We start from the raw sequence: 20423 nt of genomic DNA on the forward strand, positions 1-20423 counted from the left end.
TTTACCCAAGAACCGTTGATAAGACTCTCCATGGATGCACAGGAAATCAGTAACTGACAATTAATTAGATCACTACACGATCCAATTGTGTAGCTAACCAATCCAATATTTTAAAACTCTACCTTGAGCAGTAAACAATCTAGTTTGACGGGCCCTCACTGAGCAAATTAACAGGATAATTATAATGATTTCAACTACATTTTAAGCTAAAAATAACTTAGGAACTTTTACCTGTGTCTAGACCTCAATTTGCTAATTCACGACTCAGTACAATCTTAAGAGGATGAGTAGACATCCACTGAAGAGAGTAATCCAAAACCAAAAGGAGCTTAAGGAAGAGGAGTCTTATCATGGTGGGGAGGTGGGGATGCACGTGTTCTCGGCCTGGCTCACCTCTGAGCCTGGAAGCTTTGTAAGCACTTCCCGTACCTCCTGAAATCCTGTAGCCTCACTGTCCGGTGGGCATGACCGAATGTGACTGCACAGCCTTGCCACATCACTCATTCCGAGACTTGAGTTCCCCTGGTGCTATACTGGGAGTGGACCGTGGGCTAGCGACACTTAAGATGTGTTAGAGAAAGGGATCTGAGGGCTTCCCTATAAGGGGACCATGGCCAAAGGAGAACAGCACAGATACAACCACAGGGAGTCCTGAGGACGTCAACCCTAGGGCTTAGGATCCCTTTTCTTCCACCCCATTCTTTCACCAGCCAGGTTCCAGGTGAGAAAGGATAATTTTCAAAGAAGCAATGGAGGCCTCCATGTTAACCACGCTGCTGCACACGTGCTCATTCTTCACCTGCAGCCAAGGTGCAGGGAACTCACCCTTCGGCCTCTGACGCCTTTGGGTCCTAGTGTTCCGTCTGTCCCTGGCTCACCACGGGTACCCTGGGAAGAGAGCCAGGAAGCAGCACATTAAGCTCTGGAGCGGAAGGCCTGCCTGAGGGTCTCTGGGTTGTGGACCCCACTTCCCAGGACAGCCAAATGGCTGACTTTGAGTGACTCTTCCGCTGGATTCCTACTGCAGCTGTGGCATCTGCAGCCTTAGCTTACTGAACCCGCAATGATAATATCCTATCAATCACATCATTGCTAGGTTTAAGGAGTATTTTATTGCAGGGCTGTTTCATTTAATCCTGGCAAACACCACGACAAGTGCATATCATCTCCATTTGATAGATGAGGGAGTATCTTGGAGATGGCGGGGCCTTTTCCAGGATCACTCACTTAGTAAGTGTCTGATCCAAGACTAGAACTGAGATATTGTGATTTTCAGTCCATGGACATATCAGACTCATCCTAAAACAATGGTGATGCTTTACCACTAGGGGAATACTTACCTTTGGACCTGGGTATCCAGGGAATCCTCTTTCTCCCTATAAAAAGTAAACAAATGACTCAATATTTGGTCCCAATTTAAATTCATTTAAAATAAGTTATTCTTGAGCAGAAAAAAATATATCCATAAAGTCGTCAAAAGAGAAAACTTTCCTCTACTAAAATTAAATTTTGAGAGACAATCCTTTAAAAATATAATGTGTCAGAAGTTCAAGAATCTTTGCGGATACGCACTTTTTTGCCTTTTTGTCCTTCACTGCCAACTCCGTCTCGCCCGTCATCTCCCTAAGAGTGGAAACATCGTGTTACTGTAGGTTCCTGTGTCAGGCACATCAAAATCGTCTCTGTCTAAACCCTGAGCAGGGCATCCTTGAGTCCTTGAAATGTTCCCAGATGAAGGTACAGATCAAGGAAGGGTTCCTACTCCTGCCCCATCCTCCATGTCTGTAGGTGGATGGGCATAAAGGACTACTTCAGAAAGATGGTGCTGTGGATAACCAACGTAAAGAACTAATAGCTATTGGTAAAGGTGCTGTTCGAATGTAGCATCAAAGACTCACGGAACCATGGGATCCTAGAGTTGAGAGGACTCTTAAAGGCCACCTTGACTCTATGCGTCTATGAGTCTTAGATTCTACTTCAAAGCAAGAACACAGGTCTCAACCTCTGATACCCTCCTGAGCCTCCTGTGTTCACAACTTACCCCCCTCTCCCCCATGCCGCTTCCTTTCCTTCCAGGTCATGCCTCTAGGTTCCTTCCAAACACCCACCTCCCTCTACTCTCAGAACCACCCCTATCGCTCTCTCATGGGGTCTCTTACAACTGGATCCTATTAATTATTTCAAAAGCATCAGAAGACCTTATATGACATATACATTAATATCTCTAAAACATGCACAGAACATGCTCCTTAGTTAATTTACAGTTTTAAACATACATCAACAGCTAAAGAGCTGTTACCCCCAAATTTATGGAAACAGAATCAGGAAGAGCTGTCGTTCGATGGTTTGAGTAGATTTTAAAGTCTGATTTTTCCCCCTCTGCTTGGGAGACCAAGGACCATAAAAATGGATTTTTAAACTAGCTCCAGAGAAATTACAAACACAAGAAAAATATTTTCAAGCTTTGGGATTATAACATTCAGATCAACCTGGTCCATTTATATTGTTTTTAGGTATAATGACTCATTTTAGAAAAATTCCCAACGTACTGTAGATTTCTTTTTCCTGTATAGAAATGTATATTAAAAAATTACTGTTAGAGCAGTTAGAGTGTTTTTAAATAAATTTTTTAAAATGAATTATCGAAGTGATAATTTCTATTGCTAGGATGTCTCATTCAAAGGAAACTTTTTATTTTGAAACTTATTTACTGTTTATAAGGGGCAGGTTCACGATTTTCAATCATATCCCCAATAATATAAGAAGCAACTATCAAGTTGTCCGTATCTGGAACCAACTCAAGTTGCAGTGACAAAGCTGGTGCAGGTTGAGGTCCCATCTCCCGCTTCTTAAACATTTCAGCCAAGAGTCGTGGCAGCCTGGGCCCCGAGCGCATCTTGATCTTACCGTTTCCCCACGGGGGCCCCGGGGCCCGAGTCCTCCCTTCGCTCCCGGCTCTCCAGGCTCGCCCTAGACAGGAGAAACAAGAGTGAGACACCTGTGGGTCTGGGGCTGATTTGAAACGTGATTCCAAGATCTGCCTTTGTTGCAGGTGGTGTCACTGGTATTCTTGCTGCAAGCCACTCCCTTCACCTTTTAGATTTTACTAAAAGTGATTTTTTAAATTGCAACATTCACGTGTGGTGGCCTGGAAAAGAATCCAAGAAGGCTTGCGTTTGTTACTTTCATCAGCACGGCGTGGGGATATGCTGATGGAGAAGAGAGAGAGAGAGACGGGGAAGAAGCCATGAAAGTCAGTGGGCATTGAACTCAGCAGGGAAATCCAACCAGAGGCATCGAGACAGTTCTGGATTCACATGAATGCCTTTCTTTTCCTGAGAAAATGCTGCCCTTTCAGACTGGTTATGATGAATAGCAGTTTTTCTCAAGGCTGACAGAAAGCAGGTTCTCAGGCAGCCTTCACGTAACAAGCTGCTGTTATCCCGAATAGTCGGGGTCTGGGCCCGTAGACTAGCTGGCAGAGCTGCTGTGCTCACTGCCGCTGCTGAGAGAATGTGCGCTCAGTGCATGCTGAAGCTGTGCTCAATGCCCTGATCCACTCAAATGGCTCTGAGGCCGCTAGTGGCTCTATCATCACCCACCGAGGCATGAACAGATCAGATAATCCACCAGCTGCTGGCAGTTCTGGCTGCAAGAAAGCCAACCCACTAAGCACAGCCGTGTGTTCCCTGCAGGCAGGGCTGCTGATCCCACTGGCCAAGGCAGTTATCAACAGGAGAGGCTGAGATGGGAAACACCAGAAGCGAGAAGAGGTGTACAAACTAAGCAGCCGGACAGACTGACAAATGAGGGAGCAGCGACGTAGGGTCCGGTGGGGCCCTGGCTTCTGGAAACAAGCTCTACCTTTGTCAAGACTAACCTTTCTTCCCAAGGGACCAGTTCGGCCGCGTTCTCCAGGGACGCCCACAGCACCTCCGCTTCCCTGGAGCGTGAGGAGAGAAGGGTGTCAGTGAAATATTGACCCTCCAAACCGTAGCGTCTGCACCCCGCCTCTCCCTGGTGTGGAGGTCAGAGCCCGCCACACTCAGTGCCACGCATGACGCTGGACACCCAAATGCACACATGCATGCAGACAGCTGTGCAAATCTAAAATATTAGTGTGACTGCTCAGCAAGTTTTCACAAACACATGCACATTGCAATAACTAATGGACATCTCCTAAGTTCCAGACTAGAGGACAAACACCAAGATTTTATGTGGCTTTACCTCCTCGCCCTTTCCATGCCTCCACCATGAGCACCTGGTTTTACAGGTAGGAGCTGTACACACTTATTCACTGAGGGAACATAGCTCTTAAAATGCGGCGCAACCTCCAGGGCCCAGAAGTGACCCTAACACTCACGGCAAAAACCAGATAGTGGCCGCTACTTGTCATTTTAAGGTATTTGAAAAGCTTCACCTCAGCCCTGAACCATCTTAAATTCTTGACTAATCAGGGCTTAAGTAAATGTTAAAAAAAAAACACACATACAAAATCTTTAAAAATAGTATTTATCAGATTTCAAACCAGGGAAGGACTTTCTAAGCACTGTCAAACATTTTTGCATATTTATGTAGCAACAGGCCAGTTCACTGCCAGTTTTTTCACCCTTATTATTTTCTGTAATAAGTGATAGGACAGCTCCCTCAATATCATGTCAGATACAAGGGACACGGCATCTGGTCACAGCTCAGCTAGGACATGTTTCTGCTCATAGCTAACAGCCAAGATGGATCTTGATGTTTATAGTCACAGCAAGTTTAGGGAACATCTTCTGTGTCAGACCTGAGGATGGGGAACTCCTTACACAAAACCCTGAACTGCGAGAGCAATCTCCAGCAGCTGAATACGAGACAATGCAGCAAACTCTGAGAACGCTGGCAGATTTAGTTAGACTTTATGCGGCTCCATCCTAAGGCCTCCGAGATAAGGCACATCCTTTCTCTGCTTACCATCCAGCTGAACTACGTTCGGAAGGAGTAACATTGGGACTTAGAAGCCCCTGGAACACCAAGAAAAAAGGTCTCTTACTTCCTCAGGGTGAACTAGCCAGTTGCTGCAAGGACTGAGGTCAGACCCAGGATCTGTATTCCCAAAGAGTCAGGCTAAGAGGAAAGTCTGTCCACAGCAACACCAGCTACAAAGCTCTAAGCCCACTCGACCATCGTGCTATCTGTTTAACTAAAGAGAGGGGCAGGGTGTAGATGGGCTCACCCGAGGTCCAGGAATGCCTTGTTCGCCGATCAGCCCTGGAGGACCGGTGGAACCAGGTGGACCCTGAAGAGGTAAAACGCCAGTGTAAGTGTTGTGTTGAGGTGATGCACCATGAGCATCATAATATCTGTACAATGGAATATTATTCAGCCGTAAAAAGGAACAAAGCACTGATACATGCTACAAAATGGATAAACCTCAAAAACATTATGCTAAGTGAAAGAAGCCAGACATAAAAGGCCACCTATTAATATTCCATTTATAGGAAATGTCCAGAATATGCAAATCCGTAAAGACAGAAAGGAAATTAGTGGTTGCCAGGAGCTGTGGGGAGGGGGCATGACTGCTTCACGGGAACAGGGTCTCCTTTGGGGATGATGAAAATGTTCAGAAACTAGATAGAGATGATGTTTGCACAACATTGTGAATGTACTAAATGCTGCTGAATGGTTCACTTTAAAAAAAGATTAATTTTGTGTTCAACTTGGTAAAATTGACTGTCACCTCAATTACAAAAAGAAATACTATGACATCCGGGAAAATATCCCAAGGGATGCAATCACACCAGGGGGTACTGACCTGTGCACCTCTGGTCCCCTGCTCTCCCACGGTTCCCTGCTGGCCAGGACCGCCCTTGTTGCCCTTTGAAACAAGAAAAGATGCAGGGAGGGGTCAGGATGGTTTATGCCAACATCATCAATCTGTTCTACAATCATGTCTGGACAAGGGGATGGGCAAACAATCACGGTTGTCCTGGGGCTCTAGGAGAGATTGACATGCTAACTCGAGGGTGAGACATTTGACACCTGGGGCCAGTTGTCACTTTGCACTCTTACAATTATTCCAACCCAAGGCTTACCTTAGCTCCTGGTGGTCCCCTTCGGCCAAAGCCACCCTGTGGAAGAAATCACATAATCTGTGAAGGGGAGGCCGGGATGCTGGGGACGTAGCCCAGGACTCTCTGTGACTCAACCCACTCAGTCATCTGGCACCGCTGTGTGCCAGACTCTGTGCCTAGTCAGCCCTAAGGAAGCTCACTTGAAAAGACACCCTTTCTCCGGCCCTCACCTCGGGACAGCTTTGCTTCTGTGCTGCCCCGTTAATCATCCAAATGGAAGTTTTGAGATTCACTTCAGACCTGCCAAGCAAAATAATGACTCCTTCTGGCTGCACAGTCCCAGCCAATTTCAAAGAAGGAATGCGAAATGGGAATGTCAACCTGTCTATTTTTCGACCATTTTCCTAACTGTAGGGAGAAGGAGCGAAATATGTTAATTATAATGGAAGGGAGTCCCAAACTCTCCAGATTCTCCTGGCCAAATATAACACATACTCAGTCAAGTAAAGCATTCAAAGTGCACATATGTGAACCTAAGAGGTGTCCTTCGTTTGGGCTCATGACTTGGCAACGTCTTCCTCGATGCTCCAGAAGTGACCCTTAGTTCAAATAAATGTGGGCCCGCTACATAAGCAATCCATTAATTCCCACTTTGTGATTGCTTCAGTGGAAAGGTTTGGAACGGGAATATGTGAACGTCCTGGATCTATCTTCACAAGGTTAGGGGTTGGTATTCTGGAGACTGTAATAAACCCGTCAAGGTAGCTTGGCCCATCTTTTGCATCAACCCAGGAGCCACATTCTCCATTCCCAATGGACCAGCCCAGTGATCTCCTGGGGGGACCATTTTGCTATTATTCACTGTAGCAGCAGCTTCTTTATTTGAAGACCTTGGCCTCCTTCCGTAGACAACACATGGACACATGGGGGAGGGAAGGGGCCAGACCACTCTCCACAGAGTAACCATCAGGCTGTCCCCTCCTGAAGGGGACATCCTATACCATGACCAGAGGCCCCCAGTGTTCAATGATTCATTGCTCAGGCCAGAGGCATCCTGTGGAGGCCCTGAATGGTGATGTGGGGAATGAGGTAGCCAGTGGGATGGACACAATTTATCCTGGCGTGAACCTGGCATAGCGAGGTCCCATTGGAAGACAACCAAAGCTCGCCTGTACTGAATTCAAACCTGAGTTTCTACCTCGCGCGCAGAATTAAAACTAATTGTATGCGCTGCTATAGTTTAAGCCATTTCCTCAAAACAAGTTTTGGCCCTTCTCGCGAGCTGAGTTGTACAGCACATTGTAACAATCGAATATTTCCTCATTTCTTTTTCATTATATAGCTCAACAGCATTGTTCAAAAAAATAAATAAATAAACCTTTTAAGATAGCATTTTCAAATTTTAAGTCTTCTTCTGAATTTTAAAAGCAAACTTTGGCCCATGATATATCATCTGATTACAGGTGAGAGTTACTTCTTTTCAGAGCGCTCACCTCAGCATACACCCCCCCGATTGTCCAGCTGCTGATCCCTAAATGTGTCGCTGCCACTGGGGAGACAGCTGAGGGGGCCCCGTTCAAGGCTGCATAGTCCCAGGCAGCTTCTGAGCAGAGACCTGCCCTGGGCACCCGCCCCCAGCATCCTGACGCACCCCAGAGGATGTATGAGCTTCCAGACCATCTTGCCCCTGGGCCCTGGAAGCATTCCACTGGCTTCCTAAAGACGATCTTTATCCCTTTGGCTTTAGCAGCTCTTCCAGAAAGACTCAAAGACTAGGCATGCAATCAGCTAATCTACAAAGGGCATTTCTGAAATGCCTTGGGAAAGCGATTTCAAAAAGCGATTCACTAGAAAACTGAGTCTCGTTTCCTTGCTTGAGCTACAGCAGCACACGAAAAACAATTCTAAAAGCAACCACAAATATACAACCCCAGCAGCCTCCCTGCCCCATATTCCCTCATCCCCCCCCCCCCCCCCCGCCCCCGTTTTCGTGTTTCTGTTGGGATTTTTTTAAACATTTAGTGGGATAAAACCTGGCCAGATACTTGAAAGCTGGGAAGACAATACTTTAAAAAGTGTCTGTTCGGTGAGTTTTGGGGAGGGGAGTAAGCGGGACTGGGGGTGGGAGAAGAGACGGGCACAGATGGGGCACAGATCAAACAATAAGGACGAATGTTTTCCATAAGCATCAAGATTTGGGTGACAAAGGTTTCAGAAATCTCTTTAAATTCTTTAAACAAAGAGTTGCTGGGTAACAACGCCCCAGGCAGTGTCTGGAAGATCTGGAGGGCACCTGCTAAATACCAGCACAGAGGCCCCGCCACCTCCCTCCAAAGCTGTAAGAGACACTCACGTCCCTCCCTGGTTCTCCAGGACTTCCCGAGACACCATCACTCCCAGGCAGACCCTGGCGTGGGGAAGAAAATTGGTGTAAGATTTTCATCTGCAAAGAAGAGCAGGAACTCTGGAATATTGCACGAGACACTACAGGAAAAGGGATGGATAGGCAGAGGAAGGTCGGTACTCTGTCGTGAGGTGCGCTAGACTTAGGTACGTGCCCGCCCCCACAGCCTTTGGCTTGACAAGCGCTTTCGTAAATATCTAAAGAGCACAACTTCTGCCCAGAAGAAGCTCCTCTCGGTAGGGCTTGCTTCTGTTCCACAATGGAAACGTCCTTCATGGGCACACAGGGTGGGCTTCACGGGGCCCTCTGTTCCTGACCGCATATGCTCCCCAGCCTCAAAGACCACTTCCATGGTCCTTCGGCCCCTGGCGAGCCAGTGTGAGCTTTGTTTCTCTGGCCTCCAGCACAGGAGAGTCTGGGAACAAGGAGCATCGTACCATGGGCCCGAGGTCTCCGGTTTCTCCTTTGGGTCCTCTCTGCTGGCTGTCCCGCCCTGAGTCACCCTGAAAACAACACAAGTCAGGGAAATGAGCCACATGTGCGAGGAAAGCCACCGCCGCAGGATCAGGTGCTCAGAAAAATATTCGTGATGATATGAATGTGAGGCTCAAGAGACGGGTCCCTTCAGTCACATCCCATCCACAGAACGTCCACCTGCCTCTGACAGACCCTGACCATGCGGTCAGCACCCACTCTCTGCCCCAACAGGGGGGCAATGCTTCTTCCTCCCCAGGAAGCACGATGCCCCAGGCTACTCTGGCCTCATGGACAAGAAGAGGCCGGTCCCCGCAATGGTCACCTACAAAAACTTACAGGTTTTATAGAGCCTGAAACAAGAAAAGCTACGAACTCTTCTCTTTTCTTAAAACAAACTTAAAGTACCCTGAGACCACATTTTAGGGAAACTTCTCAGGTCTTTGTATGACAGGTCTTGCAAACGTTTATCTTTGCAGCTAGAGAGCAAACACACCTCCAGCCACCCCAGAATTCTAAGGAGAGGACGAACCACATATTTTATCAGCACGTATTAAAGCAATTTCAAAAGGAAAATTCTTCCTTTTTCCCCACCTCTGCCCACAACCCTCCCCCAGACTCAGATCACAGATTCTCCACAGAGCTGTCCTTACCGGGTCGCCCCTAATTCCAACATCTCCTCTTTCCCCTTGGTCTCCTTTAGGTCCTTTGTCACCCTAAATAAAAAAGTACAAGCAGAGACAAAAAATTAGGTAAGATTTCAAATTTTTATCTTGCCCTTAAAATTGCATTCTTCGACTCCTAAATCTTAGCTAGAACAGCGTTTACCATGTACTCATTTGCCGTGAAGGTAAAATTACTTCCAGATATTTCTGATTTGTTCAGGCAATCCACAAATATTTATTGGGGACTCAGTCTGAGCCAGGCACTGGGGATTTATTTAAACAAAACACTCTCAGTGCCTGCCCTATGGGACACACTCTCCAAACAAGAAAAGATAACATAACGTGTCACAGTTGATGCGTGAGAGATGCCAAGGATGCACGCCCGGAAGAAGTCAGGGAAGGCTGCCTGGAGGAAGCAGTCTTCACGTACACGAGTAAAAGAAATATTCCCTAAATGAAATGTTTATCTATAATATCAATACTATGGAAATATATTTACCCTCCTTCCAGGATTCCCTTTCTCTCCAGAAGACCCAGGCAATCCTTTGTCTCCCTGCCAAAGACAATAAAAGGTCATTCCTGGCACCATTTCTACCGTAGCCTGAGGCATTAGTCACCAAAATCTTCAGGACCACAAGCAATTTGAACCCGAAGTGTGAAATCTCTTACATCTTCACCGTCAAGACCATCAAGTCCGATTTCTCCTAATTCACCCTGGGAGGGAACAAGACACACAGGTGAGTGTAGAAAGCCATCCGGCAAAGGAAGAATGAGAAACACGGGAAAGTTTTACACTTAAAAAACAAAACAAGCTTGAGTACCTTCTCTCCTGGGAATCCACGAGAGCCCTGGAAGGTAAGAGAGAGGGGACACCTCAGTGCCTTCCTGGAGGCTGGTCCCTCCGCCACAGGACAGGCGCAGGGCTGTCCCCTCCCCGTCCCCGACTTGAACCCCACAGTGTCTGAAAATTTAATGCTAGAGATTCATCTGTTTGGATACCTCTGTCCATCACATGGGGGATCCTAAAGCTAATTAGCCTGGACCTGAGCACTGGGTGATCTTGGCTCCCTGGGCAGGAGGGGTGGGTCCCGACAGCCAAGGACGGGGGCTCCAAGGCCTCTTTACAACTTTGCCATGTGCTGACCCCTCCCTTGAGCACCTGCTCTCAAACGTCAGCAAATGGAGGAGAAGGTTCGTCGGCCCTTGAATACAAGTATTTCACACAAAGAACCTTCCAGTGCATGCAGTCTCTCTCTCCCCCCGACCTCTCTGGCTCCTTCCAGGGTCCAGGGGCTGAAGCCGCCAGGCACTGACCTTCTCCCGGCCCTGCCCTGGCCCCCATTCCGTCTGTACTCCTGAATGTTCCCTGGCTGCTTCAAGTTTCCATAGGAAAGTATTTCTCCACTCTCAGGCTCCCTTCCCAGCGAAGCCGGTGCTCCCGAAGGAGCCAGACTCTGGGCTGCCTTCCCGTGAGAGGCCACTGGCTGCTGAAGGCTGAGAGCAGAGCCGCCGCAGCCCCCACGGCCCTCCACACCCGGGAGGCGTTGGGAGAGACTGGGTCTCGCTTCTGCAGGTGCCCCCAAGCCCCCTCTCCGCAGCACGCCGGATGCTGTGGTCTCTTCCCCACACTTCAGGGTCCCCCACACTGTACCTTTATTCCTCTCTGCCCGGGGCAGCCCTGGAAACCTTGAGTGCCGTTCACACCCGGTGGACCCCGATCACCCTGTCAGGAGACACAAAGGCGTTTTGCAGGTTGGAGCTCCTAGTCATCGCGTCTCCACCAAGTTTGTGTCACTGTGAAAGGCATGCTCCAGAAAGCAGATTCCAAGGGCTGGGCTGCTGATTGAGGCCAGCGGAGCTGCCAGCTTCCCTGGCCGCCTCTGGCCCACATGCTGCGCAAGGCCTGGCCTCGAACCTCCAGTTCCCTCCCCTGGAGGGAGAGAGGTCTGGGAGGGTCTGAAGCACAGAGGGGACCTCTTGGAGGGCCGAGGATGAGCGGGTCTCTGGGTACTGGGTGTGAGTGAGCACTGGGCCCCCATGGAGAATCCTCAGCCTGAGTGCTCCGTGCATAGTCCCTGGTTCCCAGCTCTCCAGTGGGGCACTGGGCCCAGCCCTGATGCCCAACACTGCCAGCTGGGACCCGGTGGCCTCACTTCCTCCCCAAGGGGCTCTTTATCCCCATCCCAGGGCTGGGCCTTGTTCTAGTGTCTCAAAGCCTCTCAGGCCACTTCTGTCCCAGGTTCTGCTTCCCGAAGGCCCTGCTGCAGGTTCTGTCACCCCCCCAACTGGATCCCTGGCCACTGATGACCCAAGTCAGCACACCCCCTTGACAGACTTCCCTTAAAGGGCTCAACACCCACAGCCCTGATTGGGTTTGCCTGCACCCCAGCTCGGGCACACTCCCATCTCTGCTGGGACATCTGAATGTCACAGACACAGGGCAGGCCATAATCGGTGACCCCCGTCTCCAAAGCCGTTGATCCCCTCCCTCCGAACTAGAATAAGTAAAACCTCAGCACTTCAGATCCACATTTGTCGTGTTCAGATCATCATACGATTGTCCATAGCGTAGAAATAGGACTAAAGTTGTTCAGGGAATTAGAATCTAATTTTTTTCCCAGTGCAAAAGTCTTTGGAAACTGAACAGATAATGAACTCCATGATTCAACCGCAACACGTGAGGCGCAAGGAAGAAAGAAGGCTGGAAGGAGGAGAGCACTTCTACTTACGGGCCCACCCTCATCACCGGGGTACCCTCGGTAGCCGTCTTCTCCGGGAACACCCTAAAACAAAGAGAATCGGTTTCTTGGTCAAACCCACGGTTTCCTCTGTTCGATATTTAAGTATCTGTCTGATCCCGCTTCATGTGGCAGAGTGGCGCTAAAATTTAGCCGAGCGATGGGTGCTCCCTTGAACCTAACAGTTTTTGCCCTCCCGACCTCCGTGTAATTATTCTATCAGGATCTTTAAGGCTCTTGATCTACCAAGAAATCCTGTCGGTTTCCCATAACTGAGAGGCAAACGCTAAGAATCCCTTTTGACCACCCACAGTGAGGCCGTCAGTCACTGGCGCCCACTGGTTTTGACATTATTTTATAAAATGAAGAAGCAATGCACTAAGAACAGGTTCCCTCGCCCCATGGGAAGGGGGGCTGTCGCAGACATTCGGACACGGGTCTGCTGTCACATCTCTGTCCTACAACGTGGAAATACTTCTTCTCCCTCCTCCATCTCCATGGGATGATGTTAGAGAAACCACCCAGCCAAAGTAAAGCCTGACTTCTGAAATCTAGTCCCAGGGATAAAAAAGGGCAAAGCCACTGCACCTTTGGCCCGATGCTGCCGATGGGCCCTCGGTCTCCCCTTTGTCCAGAGCATTTGCAGGGGACTCCACAGCAAGCTTTCTCGGCAATGTTGTCCTACCGAAATGAAAAAAAGAAGTTCAAATCTCAATAAATGCCTGAGGGAAAAAAACATAAATATGTCATAAAGGTCAAAATCTGATGTATGCGGATTTCACAGTGAGAGAGGAAGTCACTCCCACATGGTGCTCCCCCAAAGACTGGCTTAGCAGTCAGGGTTGGGGTGAGAAGTCACAAATGGGAGAGTGAAGAGCCACCAAAGGAAAACAAGAGGAATTCACAATGTCACCTCAGGCTGGGCCTTGTTTCTAGAAGTTTCCAATATAGATATTTAAGTTTCAAATGCTAAGCGTAACTTACGTAACTTTAAGCTCCAAAGAGCAAAACCTAACAAACAATGGCAGATGGCCAGGATGGAAGGTGGTTTTAAAAGGGAGCTCCATATGCCCTTTCTCAGAACCTTGATCACAGTCACGGAATGTGACGCCAGCCTGGAGGAGGCCCCAAGAGTAGCCGTGGTGTGGGGCAGACACGAGTGGTCCCTGCCTCTTAGCCACAGCACAACTCCAGGTCCTCTGACACCCATCAGACACCCTCAACATCCCCTTCCCATCCCAGCCTCTGACCTTATGTGGGAAAGCACACTCCCAAAATACATTCCCACCTGCTAAACTCATGGGGGTCATGTGCATTTTCTTGCAGTGAATTTCCTGGAGTTTTCGCTTTCTCCATATCCCAGATGTGTCAATGAACTCAACCTCCTTCCACCCAACAAAAAAAATTCTAATTCCAGCCCTTGGAAGAAAGTGGGAGGGAAGGAAAGGGCAGAGACAGCTCGTCTCACAGTCCGCTGTGGCCAAAAGAATCTCTGAGTTGACCACTCAGCCCCACATCTCCCAAAAGCCCCACCCTCCACTCCCAAACCCGGAATTAACGCCTCCAGTTGAGAGAGGCTGAACTCACAAGGATTACGGCACACGCCCCAGAGGGGTGCCTTCAATGGAAACTATAAGAGAAGGCAATAGAAGCACTTCTCCACCCAGAAATCGTCTTTCTTTTCCTGCATATTCTTGTTTTCACTATGTAAGCTTTCAGATGCTGTGGACACTGTTTCCTGATTGGAGGGCGGGGGGTCAATCTCAATGTTTTGCCTTCTGAGCAATCTTATGAATGAAAAGACGTTCATTAAAGGGAGCAGACGAAATTCTAAGGGGACGACATCAGCATGTCTAGACACCCATTTTCCAGCTCACCGTCTGTCCAGCTCTTAGATATCTCCACTTCCAGGGCTCATACATGTTGTGGCAGCAACGCGGGTCCCAAGTGAATTAAATGAATTAAGTTACCCACCCAGAGGACCCTCTTCCGTTTGCTTGGTGATAACTGACTTCATTATCTTGAGAGGCCAAAACGTGTGGGATCTAGAGCGGTTTGTGTGCAGAGACATGAAAACTCACAAGCTGCTCGGCTAGTTCATAATCCAGATCCAGCAGGTTAAGCCTCAGGGGCCTGTTGTACGTGAACCCTCGCCCGAACTCCAGCTGCATCAGACGCTCCAGGTTGGCTACGCGTTCAAGGCCCACCAAGATTAGAGCTCGGACACCTGCGAGGAGAGGCACGTTTAACAAGGCTCACCGAGGCATTCGAGAGCCAGGACATCTTTTTCCCTCCTGACTTTCTTTTAAAAGAAAAAACTTCAGTATAAAATTTGTCCTTTAACTGAAACGTGTTTAATCAAACTAGTTAGCTGCTCTGAAGAATTGAAATACTGGAACTTTGGACTCTTCTGAGCAATTATTTCAGATATGTCGATAACTAAACTCAACAATTTATATATAGGAAGTGACACCACGACATCCATTCACACATAAATTCTCAAAGTCTGGTCCTACATAACACAGATATGCTGTAAGAAGAACTGAGATATCGCACCTCCAAGTCAGATAACAGCAATCTCGTTGCGATTGCTCAGAAAAAACAAACTAACAGAATGTTCTTATGATAATTTATGCTCCCATAAATTCTTCTTAAAGCTCTGGTGTCGGCATCCACTTTTTGATAGTCAGTGCCAACGAATTCCACAGCAAATGAACAAATATTGCATCTGATAATAGGCATCATTGCTTATCCAGTCACTTTAAATTTGGAAAGTACTCTTTTGTTAATTATTTTATTAATATAAGTGTATTTTTACTTAATGTTGCAGTATTTTTTGAGCCGTGATGACCGCAAACCAAACTACAGCAATATTTTTGGCTGGAAAATTAATTCTTAGTTTATATGATGCAGCTGAATGAATCAAAACTTCATGTTCTTTTGCAAAAGCATCACGCTTTCCAGATGTTCTACCACCAGAATGAGTCTGAGAACCTGTGGGGCCTGTGCCTTGGTAATGCAGCTGTCTAGGGTACACAGGGAATCCTTGTTAGCCCCATCCCACAGCCCCAGGCAGGCGCAGACGGCCAAGATGCTGGGAGGAGGAATCTGCTCCCCCAGAGGACTCTGTAGCAGTCATTCCCCTCCAGCAGAGCCATACACTTGACTCACTCAGGTTTGCTACTCACGTTGAGAAAGCCCCGGAACCCACCTTCTTGTCGGAGTTCTTCAGAGGCTCTTTGTAAGTCAGCCAGATCACCATCCACCCCATCAGTAAAATGAATCACCACCTGAAAATAAAAGATGAGTCAAACCCCAGCCGAAACTGAAAAGAAACATCGCAGACTCTTGTAAGGGAGATCAGCCAGTTCAGATCCCTCATCTGACAGGTGAGGGCCAAGTTTGAGAAACAAGCGTCCCATGTTCATGGTTCTTCGATATTGTGCAAAAAATGAGGAATAAAGTAAATGAGTATATTGTAGTGCTTATTTAAAAAAACACAAATAACAATGGAAATAAAAACATTTTGTCTCATTCTTCTATATATGTGGTAGAGTTTCTGGAAATCATGTGTGTGTGTATGTTCTGGGCTGAATAGTTCCCTTTCAAAATTCCTCTATTGAAGTCCCAAACCCCAATACCTCAGAACATGACTGTGCTTGGAGACAGGACCTTTAAGGAGGCAATTAAGTTAAATGAGGTCATTAGAGTGGGCCCTGATCCAATAGGACAGGTCTCCTTCCAAGAAGAGGAGGTCAGGACACAGGCACACACAGAGGGAAGAGCACGTGAGGACACAGGGACAAGGCGCCATCTACAAGCCATGGAGAGAGGCCTCAGGGGGAACCAACACTGCCGACACCTTGATCTTGGCCTTCCGGCCCCCAGGACTGTGAGGAAATAAATGTCTGTTGGTTAAGTCCCTAGTTTGTGACAATTTGTCGTGGCAGTCCTGGTGAACTGATAGTGTGTATGTACACACACTGTATGTGTATGTATGCACACATACACGTATAGAGAAAGAGAGAGAAAAACATATACATAGAGAACACAACGTATTTAATGGGTAGGACTATAATTAAACTTTAATCACAAATTCAACTCATTCAAGCTTAATTACTAGCTTCTAGGATTTTGTTTTTTGGGGAGCCTAAGTAAACCTAGTAGTACAAAGGAGATATTACATTTCAGATTATTATGATCAGTTGATAAGAAAGGACTTTTACGTATAGATACTACCAACACCGCCAAGCGTGAAAGCGTTCATAGAAGAACAGTTTGGGATGGGGGCTTCCAGACGTCAAAGTGTTCCTCCCGACCCATAAAAATCCAGAAACCCCCCAGGAAGCTGAAACCAGGGCGAGCCCCTGCTCACCTTCACACTGTCGGGCGAGGACTGGCGGAACTTGTTCTGATAGACCTTGAGCGTGTCCGCAGTGAGCACATAGGGGTGCTGGTTGCGCATGTTCCGGAACTTCTCAAACAGCTCTGGCTGGTACTCAGCAAAGTCGAAGGCCTCCACCGGCCCCGAGGGTGTGTTGGCCACCACCGACACCCGCACAGTGGGCATCTGGGTACCGCTGCAGCTGATTCTTTGCATCTGGCTGATTCTATTCAAGATGGTGTCTACCTGGGCCTCGAGGCCCTTCTGAGTCACAAAGACATTCTGATCGCTTGAACCATCAAATCCCAGAATCACATCCAGATTACAGGCTGTAAAGGGAAAAAGCAGTCAACGAGCTCTAAGTCAAGGCAGTTGAGATGAGTTCAACATACAGGCACAGCCCTGGGACATGGACCAGCACATCCTGCTCAAGGGCAAAATAAGATCTTCTATGTCTGAGCCTTGAGAAAGAATTAGATCTGCCTCTCTCATAGGGAAAACTGATGCTGACTGTTAGGACCCAAAATTGCAGGCCATTTTAACATGCTTGCTTTTGTGGTGATGTTCATCAATTTGGGCGCGATACACAGTTGGTGTTTAGATGCATCCCAAGTTTGTGCTTTAAATGAAATGCACTTGAGGACTCAAATACTCTGATCTCATTTAACTGATCTAATAAACCTATAAACAGAAACAGGGATCAATAAGTCTGAATTATTTGGAGGATTAAAGAATAAGGGGAAAGAGTAAATCTTATAAGAGAAAGAAAAGACAGACTTCCACTCTTATCCTGGAAAAACATCCCATAACAGTGACTGGTGACAGCCAGGCCCCAACCCATAAGGAGTCCCTAGGCCAGCGCTAAGGACCTAGGTAATTAAAGAACTCTCGAACATCAACAGGACAGGATTGAAAATATGCACCTAAAGGGAATTACCTCTAGAAACATCGCTCACACCCGGACATAAGGTTTCATGCATTGCGTCATGCAGAGTTTCCAAAACTTGCTCGCTCAATTCTGACAGTTCCTGGACATTCCCCACTCGGAACGCTGTGGCACTGTTGGACGCTATCTTCCCAACCTCCTCTGAGTCGATATTCCTCACGCCCACCGCGAACACTTTGACACCTCTCTGGGTGAGTGCCAGGCTCGCCTCCTGAGCATCCTCCACCGACTTTCCTCCCGTGATCACAAATGCGATCTGAGGGACCCTCTGATCCAGGCGGCTGCCCGCCTCTGGCACAAAGTGATTCAGCCGCAGGTGCTCGATGCCCACCTTGGTGTTTGCATGTCTCCCACCTTTGTAGACCACTTTGTTGATGGCGTCGATAATCTCCTGCTTGGTGGAGAAGTCCTTCAGGAAGAATTCGTCCGTGGGGTCAGAGTTGTACTGGACCAGCCCCACTTGGATGGAGTCTCCCCCTTCATAAAGCGTGTCCACAATTTCGGACACAAAACGGAGCACTTCCTGGAAACTGTCCCTCCGGAAATTGATGGAACCATCCAAGAGGAACACAATGTCTGCTTTCTTTTTTTCTAAAAATGATTAAAATGAAAGTGAGAGGAAATTTGGTTTCCACATTCAGAACATAAGTATACAAAATGTCAATTAAAAGAATTGAAATACGCCATTCCTATGACTTATTCAGAGTGAACACCTTTGCTCTATTCCGCGCCTCTGTAGTTCCTGAAATCACACCCCTCAAAACATTGTGCTAAAAACAAGAAGATAAATGATAAATCACTTAAACAAAAAGGAAAGGCGACATGAGACTTCAGTGAAACTGAGTCCTGATTATCCCATGCAAAAGGTGAAAAGCCATGGATTCAAGCATCCATGATCTCGGGTGTCTTAGGAAATGCCACTAACACTTTCCTTCTGGTCAGAAATAAGTGTTGATGTCTGGCAGGAGAGGCAGGAGACATGCTGGAGGCAGAGAAAGGAAGGGCTGGAAGAAACGTTGGAAAACGGGATGTGGTCCCCTACACCTTTGAAAGATTGTCTGCCAGCAGGCTGAGAGCTCTGTGGGAGCCTGCTGAAAATCAATGGCATTTGGGGGTAATTTCCTAAATGCGATCAATACTGGAGTAGTGAGGGGTAGGGATTGGCCAACTTCAAAGACGCCATCCTATTCTGAGAGCCAATGAGTCTGTGGTTAACCATCAATGCACCTTTAAAGAACCTTCCAATGGGGCTACAGTGACCCTCATGGAAGCTCATGGAAGCCTCATGAAAGAATCAATGATCACATGCTTTCTAGGATATTTTTCCTTCTACAATTTCAACTGAATTATTTTTCCAATATTTAATTTCTAATATTATCTGCAGCAACAACCCCGAGAGAAGAAAATTGCTCAAATGAATGCTAATTACATTTTTTCAATTAAAAAATATTGATGTTACGCTCTGTAGTCATGAGTCCCACAGCTCATACCTGGCCGTGAGGGAGAAGGTGTGTCCACTCCTGGAGGTGCGGGAGTGACCCCCGAGGGTCCAAAGGAGGTTATGATCTTTTCTTCTATGTTGGGGAGTTCTCGGAACTCTCGCACCGTGAAGACCAGTCTCGGGTCGTTGGTGATGGTCTGCAGCTCTGTTCTGTCGATGTTTCGGTCTCCTACCCCTAAACTCACAATCCCTGAGGAGCTTATCACCTGCGAATACCTGGAAATGTCATCCTGGGATTTTCCACCCAGAAACAGAACCAGGTGTTGGGGCACCCCATCTTCTATCCGGCTCCCAGCAGACTTGACAAAGAGATTTCTTGCCACATGTTCCAGAGCTTTGCCAGTGTTCAATGGAGACCCCCCTTTGAACCTCAGGCGACGTATGGCATCGAGCACGGCGGTCCGGGATTTATAGGTCTTCAGGTAGAATTCAGGGAAGACCTCATTGCTAAACTGCACAACCCCAATTCTCACTTTATTGGGGCCAATGTTGAGTCTTTGAACAATCTTGCTAATGAAATCTCGAATATGTGCGATGCCGTCAGGCCTCACGCTGTCAGAGCTATCAATTAGGAAGACAATGTCAGCAGCATCACTCTCAACAGCTGCAGATAAAAGAAAAAAAGGGGAAAAACTCAGTACACGACTGGTGCTCATTTGGTTTTTTTTTCTGAATTTCACATTATACAGTCATGCACCACACAATGATGTTTCAGTCAACAATGGACCGCACATATGATGGTGATCCCATAAGATTAGTACCATGTAGCCTCGGTGTGTAGTAACCTATACTAAGCACACTCTATGATGTTTGTACAATGACAAAATCACCTAACGACACATTTCTCAGAATGGATCCCTGCCGTTAAGCAATGCGTGACTGTATTCTGAACTTTGCATTATATTGCACCATAATATTAACTAACACTAAAATTATAAGCCAATGTGCATGAGTTTATCTCTTGGGATTTTTTAAATTAATTATTAAAAATTTGACCTTTTTCAACAAAACAATTTTTGCTTCTTAAAATATCTTAAGTTCTCCAAAACTTTCTGAGTTTACTCTATCTTAATTTTGGCTTTGCAGTCTAGGTTAAAATGAATTTTAAAAATGTAAGCAGCATTTAGAAATTAATCCTGGATTTCTATAAACTACAGAATCACGAACTACCAGGAGGGGTTGAAATCACCCAGACCAACATATTTGTTGTACAAAAGGAAAGAGACAGCTGAGGTCAAGGTCCTCTCATCCAAGGTCA

At 47.2% G+C, this 20423-nt stretch overlaps 1 protein-coding gene across 3 annotated transcripts in view; it reads right to left on the bottom strand.

Annotated features, from left to right (window-relative positions):
• COL6A3 (collagen type VI alpha 3 chain) overlaps positions 1-20423 on the bottom strand; it is an 83732-nt gene that overhangs the window by 22033 nt on the left and 41276 nt on the right. For all 3 annotated transcript variants that reach the window (XR_011439575.1, XR_011439574.1, XM_014740385.3), the window contains 22 exons: positions 19155-19769; positions 17656-18255; positions 16710-17047; positions 15546-15624; positions 14416-14561; positions 12923-13015; positions 12326-12379; positions 11248-11319; positions 10418-10444; positions 10266-10310; positions 10096-10149; positions 9585-9647; positions 8895-8960; positions 8407-8460; positions 6075-6110; positions 5795-5857; positions 5216-5278; positions 3881-3943; positions 2908-2970; positions 1573-1623; positions 1341-1376; positions 826-888 (listed from right to left, as the gene is read on the bottom strand). Coding sequence is in view for 1 of the 3 variants with exons in the window: in XM_014740385.3 (XP_014595871.3) it covers positions 826-888; positions 1341-1376; positions 1573-1623; positions 2908-2970; positions 3881-3943; positions 5216-5278; positions 5795-5857; positions 6075-6110; positions 8407-8460; positions 8895-8960; positions 9585-9647; positions 10096-10149; positions 10266-10310; positions 10418-10444; positions 11248-11319; positions 12326-12379; positions 12923-13015; positions 14416-14561; positions 15546-15624; positions 16710-17047; positions 17656-18255; positions 19155-19769 (2744 nt within the window). In the remaining 2 variants the exon portion in view is untranslated. The remainder of the gene's footprint in view (positions 1-825; positions 889-1340; positions 1377-1572; positions 1624-2907; positions 2971-3880; positions 3944-5215; positions 5279-5794; positions 5858-6074; positions 6111-8406; positions 8461-8894; positions 8961-9584; positions 9648-10095; positions 10150-10265; positions 10311-10417; positions 10445-11247; positions 11320-12325; positions 12380-12922; positions 13016-14415; positions 14562-15545; positions 15625-16709; positions 17048-17655; positions 18256-19154; positions 19770-20423) is intronic.

Source organism: Equus caballus, chromosome 6 (genome assembly GCF_041296265.1).
Source record: "Equus caballus isolate H_3958 breed thoroughbred chromosome 6, TB-T2T, whole genome shotgun sequence".
Taxonomy (NCBI): Eukaryota; Metazoa; Chordata; class Mammalia; order Perissodactyla; family Equidae; genus Equus; species Equus caballus.